The sequence below is a fragment of the Hibiscus syriacus genome, unplaced genomic scaffold (genome assembly GCF_006381635.1).
Source record: "Hibiscus syriacus cultivar Baekdansim isolate YM2019G1 unplaced genomic scaffold, ASM638163v2 tig00110833_pilon, whole genome shotgun sequence".
NCBI lineage: Eukaryota > Viridiplantae > Streptophyta > Magnoliopsida > Malvales > Malvaceae > Hibiscus > Hibiscus syriacus.
In genome coordinates, this window is record NW_024062884.1 from 1,069,124 (window position 1) to 1,087,782 (window position 18,659).

An 18,659-nucleotide genomic window follows, 5' to 3' on the forward strand; every position below is an offset into this window, starting at 1 on the left:
TATATATATAAAAAAAACTTGCCTAATGAAACTATGTGAATATGATGATATTGTCCGTCTCGTCAATAAATCATTCATAGATGATTCAACAGTTAAGCTTTTCAAATTCTATCGGAGGAAGATTAAATTACATTGACGTTTGAGATTGAATATCATTGAACAAATTCTTTATCATATCTTATCTTAAATAATTCGAATTCAAATTAAATATTATCTACGCTATCCTTTTAATTAAAATAATTATCTTAAATTAAATGGAATGTACTTCATCCTACAAAGATTGTTCCAAGGTTGTCTGAATAAACCTAATACTATGCACACAATCTCTTAGGAGGTGTTTGGTTCAAGGATTGTGGGATTCTCATGGGATGGAAATCTCACATTCTCATGTTTGGTTGACCGGGAATTTCATTCCTGGTAATATTTTATTACCAATAGTAGATTTTTTGGGTATATTACTGGGAATGTCATTACCTCCATTCTCTTAGGTATTGTAACATTACCGGCGTTTTTGGACTAAAATGTCCTTAAATTTTTATTTTTTTTTCCAAAAATATCCTTCTCTGTCATTGAATAATAAAAATTCTACCAAGGTTAAATTACAAATTTATCCTTAAATTATTTTAGATTTACAAAAAAAGTTTATAATTAAAATTTTATATGAAGTTCAGGGGTAAAAAAAATTTACCCTTTTATTAAATCTTTTTTATATTTTTAATTTTGTAAAAAAAATTATATAAATATTATGAATTTATTTTTTAAAAGAAAATATATAAATATTTTACAATTTGTAATATTATACAAATATATAATAAGGACAATTTGGTCAAATATACATTCCAATAATCTTTTATTCCTTTAACCAAACACGGTAATCTTACATTCCTGCTAAACCAACCAAACACAAAATACAACATTCCCCAGTAATCCTATTCCCTGGTAATCTTTTATTCTCACTGGTAATCTTACATTCCGTGAACCAAACGCACTCTTATGGGGACTTTTACGCACACGTCACGGATCTAAATCTACGGGCCGTGACATTAGTAGAATATGCTCCACCCTCTAAAGATGGTGTCGAGTTTAGTGGTCTGGACACACTCTGGATCCTAATCCGAAGTCCGTCACATCGGATAAACACACTTACAAGGTCAAGGGGAGGATCTAATTAAAGATTTAGATTTTATTCTATTTAGCTATTACCTATTACCTAACAATATCCGTATCCTTTGTGTTTTCTCTTTACTGATCGTATTACGTTTACTGGTTTAAAATATTTCACTTCTCAACTTCAGTAGCTATCTGCACATACTGACAAATGATGATGTTCTTCTTCCTTTTTACAGTAAACAAAAAAAGGGAAAAATAGAGAAAAATATCCTATTGGACTAACCTAATTGGAAACCTTATTAGAATGAGATCATGTAAGCCGATTGTGGAGTTCCCACAACGTTAGTGTTCTCCGGCTATGGTGCCATGTAAGCTTTACTGGTCACCCTTTCTTTTTCTCTTTTGAGCATACTTTTTGCCACCTCATATAAGAAACACTTGAAACTCTCCCTCAACTCATCTGTCATCTGCAACAATGGCTGAGGAAACAATCGCAGCAGCGGTGCAAGGCGAAAGTATAAGTAAATGGCCTTGGCACGAGGACGAAGACGAGAGTTGATAACGTTTGTGAAGCTTTTGGGGAGCCGAGGTGGGATAATGTAGCTAGAGTTTCCGGTATTTAATCCGATACGTATAACGCTCGTGATGAATCGTTCTGTTTTCTTGTATGAGAAGTTATCTTTTTATGTCGACTTATAGATGAAGTTGTTTAATTTCAGGTTTAAAGAGAAGTGGCAAGAGTTGCAGGCTGAGGTGGGTGAATTATCTTCGTCCTAATCTAAAGTATGGCCGTATCAGTGCTGAAGAAGAGATGATCATACTAAAACTTCATGAGAAATGGGGCAACAAGTGAGATTCTTTCATCTTCTTGGATTTTTTTTTCAGTTTCTGCTATCAATTTTCCTAAACATACTCCCCGCATGTAGTCGATGATTGCTCGAAGGTTGCCGGGACGAACCGATAATGAGATAAAGAACTATTGGAGAACTCGTTTAAGAAAGAAAGCAGTAATTCAAGATCAAGGTGCACTTCAATATACCCTTTTACTGATTCATATATATATACCCCTCTGCAATCACTTCTAACAGCTCGGTTTTTCGACAGGAAATTTCCGATTCGGAGAAGACGATGACAAGAAGTTGTTCTTGCTCCAAGGAGATGATAGAAATTCCTATTTCAAAACTTACAATGGTGACAACTCCAATCCTTGTGTGAATATTTCAGACCCTAAAAACAGTTCTTATGCAGCTGCTGCTGGAGTGTCGGGTTTCGATCTTACGGTTACGAGTACTTCTCCATATGAAACCAGGTTATCAGATTGGATATCAGAGTTTCAAAGTGATCAAATTAAATCATAGGAAGAGTGTAATAATATTACAAATTCATGCTACTGTTATCCAGCATGGTTCTATGAGGAGAATGATTTATGGGGATGTTCAGACTCCCTTTGGAACATGGAATAGTATGTCACTCTTCAGAAAGAATGCATTACCTTTTAATGTGCTTGTATATATATATATATATATATATATATATATATAGGTATATTGATATTATTTCTGAAAAGAATGCAAGTCACAAGTTTGCCATTGCACAACCTTCAAAGAACAAAAGTGAAAGAGCATATTGTCTTTGTCCAAATAAAACCTAGAGAATCTATCTAGCAACATCAATGATATTCTTTCTAAAGATCTCGGGCTTAAATAACTGTATTTATAGATGTGTGTTGTTAACGATTAAAAAAATTATAAACGGACATTACCTTATAATCATTTATACTATTAAAAAAATTCGGATATTTCAGACAGATTAAGGGTAAGAAGGGGTGTATCAGTGTGACCGCTAAAATGACAGTTCCTAAGCTAATAATAATAATAACAACAACAACAACAAAGCTTCATTGGCCAGAGAGTTGGTCAAGTGGTATTAATAAATAAACAAATATAAGCTTATCCATTTCAGCAGCTAGTGAGCATGTGACCTACATCAGCTGAATCATGGCCTTAAATTAGTAGACGCCTAGGGCAAACAACCCTTTTAAAAAATCATATTATTTTTTTTACTTGTACTCTCGATTCCATGACTTCACTCTGATTAATTTAGTGTTAACTCATTCGTATACTTGGTTTTAGTGGACGAGTCTTCTAACGGATTTTCTGCATATATAATGATTCGAACTCTAGACTTGTTTAAACGATATTAAGCTATTTACTACTTGAATCAATACCATTTAATAAAATCTAAATTAAACCCAACATTAAACTGAATATATTTTTTTTCAACTCGTCATTAAACAACGATCTTAAGCACAAAATATAAAGTAAAAAACTTCACCAGACAGGACATTGAGGGGTACATGAGTGGCCTAGAACTGAATACAAAATGCAGAATATAAGCATCATCATCATCTTGTAAACATAAATGTAATAAAAAAGGGAAAAGTACACAAATGGTCGACGTTGCTTATTCCAAATGGGTGGCTTAGCATGTGTGGATATTCTGGAAATAAAATATATTATCACAACTTGAACAATTTAGCTGTTGTTGGACAACTTTACAAGTGTGGTGCATCTGATGCCTTCCTGACCAAGGTAAACGTTTAGTTGTTGCCATGTTTGTGTTCGAAACTGACCCCTTTTTTGGTTACTCGTACCCCGACCTTCCTTGCACGAAAAGATCCGATTCCGACACAGGCGACATTCTCTGGCATGTCATATGATTTGACTTACATCGAAAAGCTAATTATTAACAGTTCCTCCTTGCAGTGAAGGTATCATTTGGACAAAGGACAACGAGGTAAAACAAAAATACTAAAAATCTAATCATTTCTAATAAGTTCTTATCTGGAAAATGAGATTCTGATGCATATTCGGTATACTATGCAGATAAGAACTGTATCAAGAGACCAAGTTCGGGTACTCCGAATAGCTGTCCACGATGTAAGTAAATAATCGACTTACATCGAATTAGCTAAACCAGGAACATTCTTGAAATGAGCAATCTCTTGAAGCAAATCTAACATCTGTTTGATTGAATGATTTCATCGGTATGCAGAAGCAAATGCAAGACCTGTGCGGCCGCTCAATCATCGAAAGGTTGAACTTTACAGCCCGAACTGATTAAACCTGCAGCATCTATTGAGAGCCCAGATTTTGACGTTTGTGTGTTTATACATTCTTGAGGTATTTATATCCCATTCTGAGATTTATGTTACTAGTTCACTATGCATTGCTGCATAGCAGTTGGATCAAACTAAGAATTTCGTTACCTGCTGTAACCGAATCCCTAAATACGACATTCAAAACCGACATCTTAGACAATATGGAATTTATTTAGCACTAGCAACGATCTGAGTACGTACCATCTGCATTCTTACAAGTTTCATTTGTTCCACTAATACAATCCGCAAGCTCCGGATCAACGGCGGATTGGCATACAGAGACAGGCGTAAGCAAAGACGGAAAGAAACCTACTTCCAGCTACCCTCTAATGCCCTATGAAATCACATGGCAGTTATCGAAGGAACTAAAAGAAGAAAACGAAAAGCACGAAAGAAATAAACATTGATGAACTCATCATCTAACTCTTTTCGTAATCTCTGATGAGCCCGAAGCAGCACCTCCACGCGTCAGCCTGGTGTTGTATGATCTGCATTTCGGGCACTTGTGCGCCAAGATGTGGAAATTAACCTCCGAATGTTCCCCACAGTCATTACAGAGAATCCAAACCTGGTCAATCCAAAATCGATTAATGGATAAGTAGCTCAAACTAAACAAGGATAGCCTCTAAAATCTGCAAATTAAGTAATTCACTCACCATTTTATTCTGATAAATCTGAGGCATCGTTGTCGAAGCAATCTGAAATTTGTTTTTAAGAACAGTATGGCCAATGGATCAGAGAAATATTTACATGCGCACTTAAATACAATCTATAATCTATTCCAGGCATACCTCTTGGTCAAGTCTTTCCCACGCTCGGGACATATCACTATACGATTTTGAGCAAACGGGACATGAATACCTGCAGTAACATCATTAAAAACCAGCTGACCAAGAATGAAGTACAAAATGAACAAGGAAATGCTTTCGGCGAACATAATCTGCATGACTATGAGGTTGCACGTGTACTCGAAAGGACTTACCGGAAATGTCGTTCCATCTCTTTCACACATTCCAAATGTATCGTGTGGCCACATGGTAAGACAGCTATGTCTTTTATCGTGTCAAAGAGAAACTAAAACGACGAAATCAAAAGAAAGAAAAAAAACCGACAAATTAGCAGGTCGAAAAAGCATACGACACTTGCAAAGTTCTAGGAAAACCTTGAGCGTTTTAAACTTGCCTCGAAGCAAACAGCGCAATTATGGTGCATAGCTTTTTCAACACAACTGTGCGAGTTCTTCAAGATCATAGAATAGCAACATTCTTCGACAGATACAATCGGAACATCAATGATCGAAGATAGAGAAAACAAAAATGATCTTTCAGGTGAAAAAACGCAAGATAAGTCGGTAATCTTACCGCATTTATTACAATGGAAAAAATTCTCGGCACCACCAGTTCTACAACATCAAACAAAGTAAATACAGTGATATCATATCATTGATATGCATGTAGGCGCAGAACGAGAGTAGATTTAGCACAAACCGAACCTGCAGATACCGCATTCATCGCAATGGTACTGATTTTTCAAGACCTTGCAATTCAAGACAAGAAAACGATTTCCATTACAAGGAAGCTTAATTATGGAATTGCAATATATTCAGTAGTCAAATGAAGCAAACCACTAACATCATCATCGAAGAAGTTGCATTTCGAACAAAAGTACTTTCCCATACAAACCCCACAGTTTATGCAATGCTGTCGAACCTAATTTACATCAAGAAAGAGCAGAGCAAGTCAGTAATTTTACTCCTCTTTTCATTCTGCTCAATCTTTATATCACCATTAAAGAACTTACATCTTGTTCCATGTCACACAAGGAACAAATAACCTGAAATATTTATTGAATGGAAGAATATCAGCTAAGAATTACATAGGAAAATGAGGGGGAAATCCGAAAATGGTCCAAAAATACTACAACAAAAAAAATTAATAAAAAACCCAACAAGATCTGACCCTTTTTATGTCATGGCGAGGAACCTCGTGACGATGAAAAAGATCAACTTCCATTGAGTTCTTCAAGAAAGACCATTTTTTTCATGATGAATTAGTAGAAACGATTAAAAAGAGAAACTTGAAGAGAATTGAGGAAGAAAAGGAAGGACCTTGGATTCATTATGACAGTGTCTGCAGTCGAAAATTTCATTGCAACAAGGAGCCCTGATCTTGCACCTTCTTCTGTAGTGGGAGCACCTTCAAAATTACACTAACAAAATTAACGCAAAATACATAAAGATGGTGAAAAATAGAAGCTTTGGGGTGAATAAAAGGTACCCAAATTCCCCATATCCTTTCTCCATCACAGATGGATTCTTCGACACCTTGGGGTCACAAACGGCCTCCATCAAGCCCCAAATTATGCTCCAAAATTTACCTGAAACAGACCCGAAGAAGAAAGATGGAACCGATTTGGAAATGGAAGAGCTGAAGTATCATATAGAGTTTGAAACAAGAGAAAAGACAGACCCGAAGTGAAACGGATGAATGATGTGTCGGCTTCATCGAGCTAAAGTCTGAAGCGATCATGCAGAATGGGCAACAGGTAGATAAACAAAACAAAACAATAAAGATTTTATGGTGTGGTCCCTTGATTTTTGTGAAATTGTACATTGCGTTCGTATTTAGATTCTTTAAAGGGAAACCAATTATAAGGTGACACGCAAACGTATTGATCAACCGTCCCAATAATTGCACTTTAGAAAAAAGAGACAGAGATCAAATGAAGAAGAAACGACACTGTGTCACTTTCAACAAAAACTAAATGGAAAGGTGACCCAAGAAAATGATAAAGAAAAGAAGATGAAGTGGGGTTAAATGAAGTGGGGTTAATATGGGGTGTTTTTACCGAAAAATCATAATCAATAATTATTTATTAAGTACTCATTGATTAAATTTTATCGATTTAACACTTATTTTATTAATATGGACGGAAAGAGTAGATTATCAAACTGTTTTTCTTGTATTTTTCGTCTGAGCTGATGCCACGAAGTCAAAGCACATATTACTATCTACACCTTGGTAAAGTTGACACACGATATTCACATTGAATTATTAGGTATTCTATTATTATTCGAGTCTTAAAGTTTAGTGACTCACTCATCCCCCTCCCGGTTATTTGCGAAAAGTGTAGTGTTTTATTGGATAAAGTACACAAATGGTCTCTCGACTATGGGGTTTTGCTTTGTAGAATCTTTTGACTATTAAAAGTTATGAAATAGTCTCTTAATTATAGGGTGTTATTTTGTTGAGTCTCTCTACTATTAAAAGTTAAAAAAAAATTCCCCTTAATTATATGATGTTGTTTTGTTGAGTCCCTTGACTATTAAAAGTTACAAAATGACCAATCGACTCTTCATATGTTCCAAACTTATCATTTTCTATTAAAAAATAGTGGTTGTTTGAGTTGGACGTTAACTTATTGAGTAGGATATGATAAAATATAATCTCATAATCGTATGAGATGTATTTTTGTGGATCGACTCTCTGTTTACATTATGTCATCGAACAAGTACTTGAAACATTATGTCATCAAGTCAGTGCTCGAAAACATCGGTACTAGTAGACAATATTAAAATATGATTTTTTTCATATCTCAATAAGTAGGTTATCGTTCAGTTTAGATAATCGTCAATTTTTAAATAAAAATGGACGAGTTTGAAACATATGAATAGTCGAATGATCATTTAGTAATTTTTAATAGTCACGAGACTCAACAAAATAGGGCCTATAGTCGAGAATTATTTTGTAACTTTTAATAGTCGAAATACTAAAAAAGCTAATGTCTTATAGTTGATAGACCATTTGTGTACTTTACCCTTTTTTCTATATGAAACTAATATATTTTTGGATAAACTACGTGGGTGGTTACTTTTGTTTAGGATTTGTCTTATTTTAGTAATTGATTTTGAAAAAGTTACGTTCTACTTACTTTTGTTTTCGACCTATTTTATCTTAAATCACCGAACTGTAGGCTTGTAAACGAACCGAACGAACATGAACGAGGGTATGTTCATGTTCGTTCGTTTAACTTTAACCGAACAAACAAACAAACACGAACAACTAAACGAACGATTTTTTTTGTCCGTTTCGTTCACTAAGAAATTTAGCTTGTTTGTGTTCATTAATGTCCGTTCGTTAAAATGATAAACGAACATAAACGAATGTAAACGAACATAAGCGGACGAACATAAAATTAATTGGGTTGGTATTTGAGGAGTTTTTTTCTTTCCAAATAATTTTAGGATTTATATATTTTTTAATTGATTTGAGTATTTTTATTTTGGTTTAGAATTAATTCAATTTTAAAATATTAATGGGTTTAAGGTTAAAATTTATTATGTCTTAATATTTCAAACAAGTCTAGAGATTGGCTTGGATATAAACAGGGATATATCGAGGGGGCGTGTGAGGGCAATCACCCCCTGAAATTTTAAAATTATCATATATTTTAAATTTTTTCTATGTATTTCCAATTGAAAATTTGTTTCGCCCCCTAACATAAAATTCTGTGGCCGTCCCTGGATATAAACGAACGAACATAAATGAATATAAACGAACGTAAATGAATGAACATATAAATGAACGGATTACCGAAAGTTCTCGAACATAAATGAATGAACGAGTCATTTGTTTGTGTTCGTTTATTTAATTAAACAAACATAAAATCTTGTTCATATCCGTTCGTTTAATAAATAAACAAACATAAACGAACTTCTTGCCGAACTATTCGCTGAATGTTCGGTTCGCTTAATAACATTACACATTAATAAAAAGGTGACCACCCGTGTAATTTACCCTATACTTTCGTTATTATTTGTGTGGCGTTCTTATAGGCCAATTTTACATCACACTATCCGTTTTTCTTCCGGCAACGTTTCGTTCTCACCAGAGTTGTTGGGTTTTCAAGGGGACCAACCCTTCACGAAAGAACATATTTGTTTTATTTGGCAAATGATGATATTGAGAGATGATCAAAATTAGGAATATTTATCGTACGAGTCGATCGCGAGTTGAATAATGATCGATTCATATTCATTAAAGAAATTGTTGCTCGACTCAACTCGTTGTTCATTAAGTTTGATAATTTTTTTCTCGACTTGTGCTCATTAAAAAAATTTATTGCTCGACTCGACTTGTTGCTAGTTAAACTCACTAAAATTTTTATCTTATTTTTTAACTATATATAAAATTTAGTAAATTAATAATTTAGTATATTTTGTTGTTGTTTATCAAAAAAATATTAAATTAATAAAATTATTAATCAGTACTTTAGCATCTTTCTTATTATATATTGGTAAAATAATAATTTTTAGTTAGACTTTCTTTTTTAGTAGAATAATTGCTTTAAGATAACTATTAAAAATTATAAAATATTAATGAATTATTAATGAACTTATCGAGTTAAGTTGGATGTTACTCTATTCAACTCGTTAAGGTCTCGAGTTAATCCGAATCGAACGTTGATCAAGTTTGAAATTCGAACAACTAACAAGATGTCCAACTCATTAAACATCCTGATCAAAATAATTACACACTTTCAAGAGAGTCAAAGAAAAAGAGAAATGGAATCAAGTTGAACCTCGAGCGACTCACAAACTGAACAACTCATTAAACACCTTTGATCAAAATGATTGTATACTTCAAGAATGGTTAGCTTTGTCGTCTTCTTTGAGATGATTGACATTCGAAGGTTATTTATAATTATTTCCCGGAAACACTGGGAAACTTCCTTCCTGGGAATTTCAACCCAGAAATGTCGATTCAATCACCTATGGCTTTCCTTTTGAGTTGTCGAAGTCATTCAACTTTTTCATGGCCTTATTGAAGCCCTAGTTGGAGGGTGAAAGTGGTCCCTGTAGAGAAGATTTGCAAGGATTCCCAGTACTGCCATTTTATTATAATACTTGCTACTTGCAGCCTGCACATGTCATTAGCCAAGTGGGAGCCTTGGTATTTGCAATCCGTGTGCCAATACAGTGTTTCAGAACAATAGTAAACGGTTTTCATGGACTTTGGCACATTCATTTCAGATTGGTCCAAATGCGCCGCCGTGCAGGGACTTTCTTAGAACCTTATCTCCAGTTCTGTTCTGTCTGCGTCAAGCATTTGTTTTATTTTAATCATTCGTAAGAAAATTCTTACAGCTTTATCTTCCAAATCTTCCTATATCATGCATGATTTCAGCATCCAACTCTTCATTAAGCTTTTCATGGCATTAATGGATCTTTCGTGCAAGTTTCTGTCATCTTCTTTAACCATCGCATTCCTCCTTACTCTGGCCGTCGCTCAACAACAACCGCCGCTACGCCATTTCTGTTTAAGCAACAGCGGCAACTTCACCGCGAACAGCACTTACGAGACAAACCTAAACGCCCTGCTGTCCTCTTTCTCCCGCGGCACACCGAGTAACAACGGCTTCTACAATTTCTCGTCAGGCCAGCCGGGGTCGGATAGAGCCAACGCGCTCGCGCTCTGCAGGGGTGATTTGAACCCGAACTCGAGCGATTGCTTCAACTGCATCAATGCGGCGAACGCCGAGCTTCGGATTCGATGTCCTTTCCGAAGAGAAGCGATCATCTGGTACGACCATTGCATGTTCCGGTACACGAACCGTTCGATCCTCGGCGTTCCGGAATTCACCCCGAATTTCGAGATGCAGAACGCGAATAACGTGCCCGATGCAAGTGCTTTTAATCAAGCACTGGGTTCTTTATTGGAGAACTTAAGGAATGTGGCTTCATCAGGGACTTCACTAGGAAAGTTTGCAACAGGAAGTGCACGAGTGACACCTTTTCAATCAGTTTTTGCTCGTGTTCAATGTACTAACGACTTGGCCGAGTACGGCTGCCGGTCTTGCTTGTCGCAGGCTGTCGTGTATATCCCTCGATGCTGCGACGGAAAACAGGGCGGCAGGGTATGCCTGCCGAGTTGTAATCTAAGGTTTGAGATTGTACGGTTCTATAATCTCACGGCTGCAGATACAGACGCGCAATCTCCCTGCCATCAAATGATCCCACCACAACTGGTAGGGTACCTTCTCAAAATAAGAGCAGTTCATCTCGAACTACTGTCATCGTATCGATATCGGCTGTTGCTTTCGCTGTACTCGTCATTTCCGGTCTCATCGTCATCGTGTTAAGGTCGAGGAAGGGAAAGCTGAAACGTTTAGAGCATGAAGCAACTGAATCCGTGGATGAAATCACAACTCCGGAGTCCTTACAATATGATTTCAACACCATTAGTTCAGCAACGAATCGATTTTCCGATGCAAATAAGCTCGGACAAGGCGGATTCGGGGCAGTTTATAAGGTATTGTACCAAATCACGAGTTCAATTACCATATGCTTGTAAATGATTCATTCTGATATGTTCTCAGGGCACACTTGCTGGTGGAAAACTAGTAGCAGTGAAGAGGCTATCCACAGGTTCTGCACAAGGAGACCTTGAGTTCAAAAACGAGGTCCGGTTAATGGCGAACCTTCAGCATCGGAACTTGGTTAGGCTCCAAGGTTTCTGCCTTGAAGGAACCGAAAGGCTCCTCATCTATGAGTTTGTGCCTAATGGAAGTTTGGATAAAATCTTATTTGGTATATGAGATTTCAGTAATCAGTGTATTGCTGCATTATAGAATCTATGCTACAAAGTTCATTAATCCTGATTTCCACATTAATGGTGATGCAGATCCGGTTAAGAAACCGTATTTGAACTGGGAAAGACGATACAGAATCATAGAAGGCATTGCTCGCGGGCTTCTCTACCTTCATCAAGACTCTCGACTCCGAATCATTCACCGTGATCTCAAAGCTAGCAACATACTGTTGGACGCCGAGATGACTCCTAAAATTGCAGATTTCGGCATGGCGAGACTGTGTGCTGTGATCAAACACAGGGTGCTACTAGCAGAATCGTCGGAACATAGTAAGTAACCTTGGCCCCCCAAGTAACGTGAAACGAACCATTCAAAGTCACTGATTTCTCTTGTACGACCGACTCGCAGCGGATACATGGCGCCTGAATACGTAATGCACGGCCAATTCTCGGTTAAATCCGATGTTTTCAGTTTTGGTGTGCTGGTTTTGGAGATTATAAATGGTCAAATGAACAGCAATTTTCATAATGGGAGTGGCATGGAACATCTTCTAAGCTTTGTAAGCATCCGGAATCCAAATCTCTCTAATATTACGATGCGTTTTAAAGAAGAGATTATGAATTTTTGCATGAATTGGACCCTGCAGGCTTGGAGAAACTGGGAAGCTGGGACAGCATTGGATGTGGTAGATCCCTGCTTGAGGGATGGTTCAAGTACTGATATAATAAGATGCTACACATGGGGCTGCTTTGTGTTCAGAAAATGTAGCTCAGAGACCAACTATGGCTTCACTACTTCTAATGCTTACCAGCTACTCTACCACTCTCCCACTACCCTCGGAACCTGCATTCGTTATGTACGGCGGGACGGACAACGTAAATTCCGGACAACGGCCTCAAGTCAACCCGGAAACGATATCGGATCAGTCTCGGAAAACGAGCTTTCCGTCACCGAGATGTATCCAAGATAGCAATCAGGTCATACTTATATGCCTTTTTTTGCTCCAAAATCCACCTCGTAATCGTTCTTGATTGTTAAAAAAGGAACGGAAGTTACATAGGTATTCTAAAATGGAATGAAATCATTATGACAGTAGGATGAAACGAAATCATTTTTTTTATTTTGAATATTACGAGATGATTACGATATAATATTTATTTATAATTCATATCAAATTAGTCTTAAAATTTAGGATAAAGTATACAAATGTTCTTCCGATTATATGATACTATTTTATTGAGTCTATTGATTATTAAAAGTTATAAAATGATTTTCCGATTATAAGAAATTATTTTGTTAAGTCCTTGGGCTATCAAAAATTACAAAATGATCACTCAACTATTCATTATGTTTCAAACTCATCATTTTTCATTAAAAAATTAACGATCGTCTAAGTTGAACGTTAACATGTTGACTAAGATATGATAGTCATTTGATATTATAAGATCATATTTTAGTCAATAAATTAGCTTATAGCTCAGACTACCATCAAAATTTACTGAAAATGACGAGTTTGGAATATAATAAATAGTCGGATAATCATTTTGTAACTTTTAATAGTTGAGAGACTCAACAAAGTAACTTATATAGTCAAGACATCATTTTGTGACTTTAATAGTTAAGGGACCAATAAAGTAGTATCTTATAACCGATGGACCATTTATATACTTTAGCCTAAATTTAATATCAATTAATATTAAAATAATATTTTTACCAATAAATAACATACTTAGCCCACGATGACTAGAAATAATGGTATTAAATGGACGCCTTAATTATTAATTTAAAGTTCCTAACTTTTGGATCTCAAACGTGGCTCACGTAGTTTATTTGTCGATGTTCAGTGGTGGATCTATAAATATTTTTTTAAAGTGGACACATATATTAATAACAAAAAATTATATAGGACGGACATAAATAAAATTTCAGGATGGTAAGTAACTTGTGATAAAAGTTGGTGATTATATGATTTATTCCCGGTTTATTATACTAATTAGAATATTACAAACCACAATCAACGAGTTGATTCAAGTGGTAAGCAGTTTGATATGACTTAAACAAAGTATCAGGTTCGAGTTATTGTGTATGTATAAATCTTTGTTGGATTCTCTGTAAAAGAGAATAAGAAAAAGATAGATGGAAATGAATATTAATCTATATCTGAGAGCTCAGAGACCGATCCTCTTCTTAGTCGTAACTGAGATGTATTTATAGCGACTCTGGCGGATAGAGTCAGACCTAGAGTATTATGATTACTCATAGATTAACAACTAAACAGATCTGATCGTTATATTTTCAATCTATGCGATCATTTTTGGTATAAAAAAACATAACCTATGAAAGTATTTTATAGAACTGATTAAAAGCACCATGTGCAACCATGAGTCCAGCATGTGGAATTGGGAAGAGTCGCTCTCAAATATATAATATTTCTAACTTGTTAAAAAATCAAATATATAATAAAATAATTTGATCAAATATATATTCTAATAATATTTTATTTATTAACCAATACGGTAATTACATTTCTGATAAATTAACCAAACACAAAATACAATATTCTCAGTAATCACATTCTCTAGTAATCTTTTATTCCCACTAGCAATCTTATATTTCGTGAACCAAACGTACCCTAAACGTTGTTGGTAATGGACCATGAAACAGTAACGAAGAATTGATGTGGGAGCGACTTTTGTCCCATTTGAAGCCAGTCGTGGAGTACAATTTAGCCATGGTGAGTATATGTTCATTTAAAATATATTTTTTTTATTAATATTTATTTTATTAATATAATCTATTTTGAAATTTTTTGTTTTTATTTTAAATTTGAATTTTTTAACTAAAAAATTGTTATTATTTCTTAATAAAATTGATAAAAAATATCAGAAATATATTTTTTTATCGATTTTGTTATCATTTGACGTTTTACAAGATTTAGTAAAGCGTTATCAATTTTGTTATTTTTTACTGATTTTGTTATTATTGGATATTTTACCAAAAATATTAAGAACATTAATATTTTAGATAGAAATATAATATTTCTAGTAATTTTTCTAGTTTTATTAAAAAATAAATAAAACGATAACATATTTTATTAATCGTATATTAAGATTATTGTACCGTAAAACCCTATCATTGAGAGCCAAACAAATAACGCTCATTTCCATTGTACAAAATGAATTTTCTTCTATTTTCACCTACTGCAGGCTTCGTTTTTACTCTTCAGCTGGATCACTTCATTTGGGGACATCTTTATCTTGTTTTATTACTAAAATAGTTTTTTTTTGTTTTTCTCTCGATTTCTAAAATTTTATCATGATTAATTTGGATCGACTCGTCGTATCTTGATTTTGGTGTATGAGTCTCCTGGCAGAAATTTTCTATACACACAAATAATCGAACTCGAAATCAGCTTAAACGATATCAAACTACTTACTACTTAAACCAATGTGATTAGTCAAATAGTAATTTTTTTAAATTGATTTATTTCACTCAAAAGTATAATGTGGAAAATTACTAGAATATTATTATTTCTATCTAAAATATTAATGTTCTTAATATTTTTGGTAAAATATCCAATAATAATAAAATCAGTAGAAAAAAATAACAAAATCGATAGCGCTTTATGAATCTTGTAAAGCGTCCAATAATAACAAAATCGATAAAAATAATAATATTTCTGATAATTTTTTCAATTTTATTAAAAAATAATAACAATTATTTACCACTTGAACTAACCCCGTTAGTAAATATTAGATCTTATTTAAGAGATTTTTTTTATCTTTATCTTGTTTGATTACATGTAGGGATGTTCATTCGGTTAATTCGGTGGCCGACCGAACCGAATTACCATTAACTGAATTAACTGAACTTTTTTTTTCTTTAACCGTTAATCAAACCGATTTTTTTTTAAATTTTCTAATTTATATAAATATTAAATATTTTTTAATTCAAAAAAACAATTTACAATTAATTTAAATAATATATAACTATAAAATAAAAATTTTATATAAATTTTTAATTAATTATTGATTTATGTTTAAAAATTATTGTATCTTAAATTATTAATTGGGTTTTAAATGGTTTGGGCTGAGCCCATATGTTATATATAATATATTTAATATTTAAAATTTAATTTCGGTTAATTAACCGATTTCAAACCGAATTAATCGTTAACAGAATTCTAAAAAATTTCTTAACCGTTAATCGATCGAACTAATTCAGTGGCCGATCGAATTAACGAATTAATTCGGTTCGATCGGTTAATTTGATTAATTCTAAAAAATGAACACCCCTAATTACATAATCATATGAGTAGTCATATGATTTATTATCAAGAATACACAATTTTAAGAAAGTTGTACTAAAAATTAACTGATACGAAGTTATATTATTTAGGGTAAAGTATAGTAATGGTCATTGACCTTTTCTAAAACTTTATTTAAGTCCCCAACTTTTAAACTTATAATACAGTCCTCCAACATTAGTCCGTTTGCAATATGGTCCCCGACCGTTACACTCGTTAGTACGTTTGCAATATGGTCACTGAACTTTTCAGGTGCTTGCATTTAGGTCCCCAACTTTTAAAACTTGCAACACAATCCTCAATCATTCTAAACCCTAAATTCCAGAATAATTCAATATATTTTAAACCCAATTATAAAATACTTAATTTAGGGTATAGAATGTAATTAAAGTATTTTTCTAATTTGAGGTTTAGAATGTAATTGAAGTATTTTAGAAATTTGAATATGAATTTGCTATTTGACAGTGTTTATTTTAATATAAATTTGAGGTTTGTTGCATGCACATCCAACGGTTGCCGCACTTTGAACATGAATAGTGCATCTATCACGTTTATTGCATAAACCGTTGAAGTAAAGTAACAATGTCAATTTGTCTTGTTTGTAGCCGCACTTTGGTATGATAATCCAATAGGTTTGGATGAAACTTGAGCATGCATCCAACGACTACGAAAACAGTAAGAGTTTAGTTTATAGGACTACAACATACAGCCAAGCAATAACTAAAATAAACCAAGAATATCAATTATAACTCATTCAAAAAGAGGACTTAAAAAATAAAGGGAAAGAGGTTCGGTCATAGTCACTCAAAAAGCTAATGCGTCAAATGGGTGTTAAGATAAACATTAGATGTCAAATACAAATTACCAGTTGCAAAGCAGTAATGGCCTACCCTTTAACTATATTTGCTTCTAATGCTCCATGTTTAATGTTCTTCAATAGCCAAACATGATGAGAATCTAAAGCAGAAGCGGAACTAAAATCATAGGAATAATTCTTGTAAATTCATGGTACGTCAACAAATAAAAAACATTGTAAAACATAGAGAACACTGCAACAAACATATATGTCAGAAATGAAGGTGCAAATGTGAAATGATCGGGTAATATCAAGTAGCTGCTCCAAATATACTACCAGTCATGATGCCTTTCGAGTTGCTTGCATACAATTGTATTTTAAAGCTAATTCAATACATATTCAATTGTAAAATTTCCAAAATATGTAAAAAATCCAATTCGTTCACGAAATTAATCCCATAATCAACATGAACTTATAAAATAATACGAGCTCACAGGACGCCGAAAACCACATGTCGAATCAATACAATTCCCAGTAAACTAGTATCAGTAGTCTCTCGAATTGAGCCTGGCGTTTTACTATGTTGATACTCAACCAATTCCCTGATTTAAAGAAAAAACAGACAAGAAGATAAAAAAATAGCCTAAGACCCTCTTTCACTTCTATTCTGATGGATTGAATATCTTTCATAAGGAGTACTAAAAGTTTTGATTAAGAATAAGGAAATATTAGATGGTTTTGGTTCAAAACTAACACTGAATATCTAGATCCTTAACATGCAGTTCTAGAAACATAAACAAAAAACAAACAATGCGAGCTGAAAAGAGGAAAATGCGAAAGAGGAAAAGCTTACTTTCGGATAGCCCAAAAGAAAAATAAATACCTTCTTGCAAGTGAGGGGAGAGGCTAAGAAATAAAGTAATCAGTGTTGCGTTCCAGCAATTCTTCCTTTATTTTCTTTGTAAATAAAAAGTTAGCAATTCTTCCTTATTTTTTCTTTGTAAATAAAAAGTTGAAAGAGCACTGTTTGGGTTTACAATTTTACATGGCGAAAAATTGAAGAACAAAAACCAAACGAGAGTGTATGTGAGCGAAAAGACTGAGAGGTGAATGCGCTATTTGAAATTTTATTATATTGATCATCTGTTGAAAAATCTTTAATCATAAGGATTAAACGATATATTATATTCAATTTATTCAAAATAATTTCATCTTTGTGGGTGTTTTTCAACAAGATACTTAGTTTATTTTAGTAGTATTTGTTAACTCTGCATTTCTAATCCATTTTTTCTCACAAGTATTTCATCGAACATATGCTTCACCTGAGATGATCTATATCTAACATTACACCTTGAATCGTTGATGTCCTGATAATCCCTTGAATGATTATTTTCTCAATGAACCCTTATTCAAATCAATATTTCCACATAATTTAAATTTAGATTAGAATTTCTCATGCATCACCGACTGAAAATTACGGTTAAATGAGAAGAGGGGAAACAAGAAAGGAAATTCGGTATAGAAAATGAATTTGGAATTTAGAATGAAATTGAGGACTGTGTTGTAAATTTTAAAAGTTATAAGACCTAAATACAAGTCTAAAAAATTAAGTGACCATATTACAAACATACTAACAACAATGTAACGATCGAAAACATATTAAACGGACTAAATGTTATAATGAAAGGACAGATCCA

At 33.8% G+C, this 18,659-nt stretch overlaps 1 protein-coding gene and 2 pseudogenes across 1 annotated transcript; 2 read left to right on the plus strand and 1 right to left on the minus strand.

The window, feature by feature from the left end:
• Positions 1–1,571: 1,571 nt before the first annotated feature.
• On the plus strand, positions 1,572–2,581 carry LOC120143027 (annotated as a pseudogene).
• Positions 2,582–3,552: 971 nt separating this feature from the next.
• LOC120143072 (E3 ubiquitin-protein ligase RZFP34-like) lies at positions 3,553–6,837 on the minus strand. The gene is made up of 13 exons (XM_039157491.1): positions 6,739–6,837; positions 6,547–6,646; positions 6,378–6,465; positions 6,229–6,288; positions 6,071–6,103; positions 5,902–5,979; positions 5,763–5,806; positions 5,632–5,672; positions 5,453–5,535; positions 5,253–5,344; positions 5,062–5,131; positions 4,927–4,968; positions 3,553–4,838 (listed from the first exon to the last, which is right to left on the minus strand). Exons 2-13 carry the CDS (start codon positions 6,615–6,617, stop codon positions 4,686–4,688), a joined length of 855 nt encoding a protein of 284 aa, XP_039013422.1. The 5' UTR covers positions 6,618–6,646; positions 6,739–6,837; the 3' UTR covers positions 3,553–4,685.
• A 3,566-nt stretch (positions 6,838–10,403) lies between these two features.
• Positions 10,404–12,980, plus strand: LOC120143086 (annotated as a pseudogene).
• The last annotated feature ends 5,679 nt before the right edge of the window (positions 12,981–18,659 follow it).

Bases quoted from the DNA above. Each gene is read 5' to 3' on its own strand.
- LOC120143072 (XM_039157491.1), bottom strand. From the start codon at position 6,617: ATGGAGGCCGTTTGTGACCCCAAGGTGTCGAAGAATCCATCTGTGATG. The intron at 5,673-5,762 runs GTTCGGTTTGTG...TTGATGTTGTAG, and splicing joins GATGAATGCGGTATCTGCAG to AACTGGTGGTGCCGAGAATT. The intron at 5,536-5,631 runs GTAAGATTACCG...TATCTGTCGAAG, and splicing joins TTTCCATTGTAATAAATGCG to AATGTTGCTATTCTATGATC.